We start from the raw sequence: 1629 nt of genomic DNA on the forward strand, positions 1-1629 counted from the left end.
TTTAGGGTTATTTATTTTCGGGTTGATTGAAGAAAAACTCAATAACCCGAGAATAACCCAACAATAACCTAAGAATAATCTGCACATAAACCCACCAGATCTCTAAAAAAAGTGAGATTTTGTTTGAATCTTTGATTGTCATTAGGTTATTTCATCATTATTCTGTATTTAAGGTTATTTATTTTTGGGTTGATAGAAGAAAAACTCAATAACCCGAGAATAACCCAACAATAACCTAAGAATAACCTGCGCATAAACCCACTAGATCTCTAAAAAAAGTGAGATTTTGTGTGAATCTTTGATTGTCGTTAAGTTATTTCATCATTATTTTGTGTTGAGGGTTATTTATTTTCGGGTTGATTGAAGAAAAACTCAATAACCCGAGAATAACTTGTGGTTAGAGTTATTTATCTGACTATCTCTATTGTATATTTTAAATTTATAGATATCTAGGGCAGAAACAGATTGCAATGATCCAATTGCTCGTAGCTTTCTTAATATTGTTGTCCGTAATGAGGAAGAGGCTTACAAACATTATTGTGCTTATGCACATTACGTTGGTTTTACTGAACGCAAGGACCACACAACTTATTGGGCTAAATTCAAGAAAATTAAGTCGAAGGATTATATTTGTGGAAAATCACGTCATAAAAGAAAATCTCAGCTAGCCACTACTGTGAAGTATAGAAAAGCGGATACACGTACTGGCTGTCAAGCAATGGTTCACTATGCTATTGATCTTGATGGCAACTGGACCATAGAGAAATTTGTTGAAAGTCATAACCACCCCTTGGCGGAATCCGGTGACAAGCACCTTCTAGGTTCCAGTCGGAAGATTAGCGAGTTAAATGCAAATTTGCTAAGATCAATGACAGATTCTGGGATTAGAGCAGTCGATGCATTCAATTTCCTTGCTACAGAGGTTGGTGGTGTTGAAAACTTGAAGTGCACCAGACAAGATGCATACAACTTCATTCAAAGGGATAAAAGAAGCAGAATTGAATAGGGCGATGCCAACTCTCTCTTACAATTATTCATGGAACGCCAAAATGAAGATAGCATGTTTGCATGAGATTTCCAAAGTGATGATGAGGGGCAGACTTACAAGCTTTTTCTGGAGTGATGGGTCTTGCAGACTAGATTATGATTGTTTTGGAGATGTCATCATTTTCGACACTAGCTACCGTTTGAATAAGTATAATTTATGTTGTGCTCCTTTTGTTGGAATTAACCACCATCAGCAAAACGTTCTATTCAGAGTTGATTTTTTATCTGATGAGACGATAGAATCGTTCAAGTGGTTATTCAAAATCTTCATTCGTATGATGATAAGCATCCAATTACAATATTTACAGATCAGGATCAAGCGATGGCAAGAGCTATTGCAGATTGTCTTCCATTCACAAGACATAGATTATGCCAATGGCATGTCTATAAGAAATTCTCGTCAAAAGTTCATTGCGGTGTGACGTATAAGAGCGTTAACAATCTATTTTATAAATGCATGAGCAAGTGTGATTTGGAAGATGAGTTTGAAGTTACTTGGGATCTAATGATCTAGCAAGGAAACCTGCACAACAACATGTGGCTAGATGCATTGTACCGTATAAGACATAACTGGTCATAACT

The 1629-nt window shown here is 36.0% G+C and overlaps 1 protein-coding gene across 1 annotated transcript in view; it reads left to right on the top strand.

Moving 5' to 3' along the window:
• Window positions 1–1006, top strand: part of LOC110029313 (protein FAR1-RELATED SEQUENCE 5-like) — a 1620-nt gene extending 614 nt beyond the window's left edge. The window contains exon 2 of the mRNA XM_020731549.1: window positions 446–1006. Coding sequence (XP_020587208.1) covers window positions 446–1006 — 561 coding nt within the window. The remainder of the gene's footprint in view (window positions 1–445) is intronic.
• Window positions 1007–1629: the final 623 nt, after the last annotated feature.

This window comes from Phalaenopsis equestris, unplaced genomic scaffold (assembly GCF_001263595.1).
Source record: "Phalaenopsis equestris unplaced genomic scaffold, ASM126359v1 Scaffold000560, whole genome shotgun sequence".
Lineage (NCBI taxonomy): Eukaryota > Viridiplantae > Streptophyta > Magnoliopsida > Asparagales > Orchidaceae > Phalaenopsis > Phalaenopsis equestris.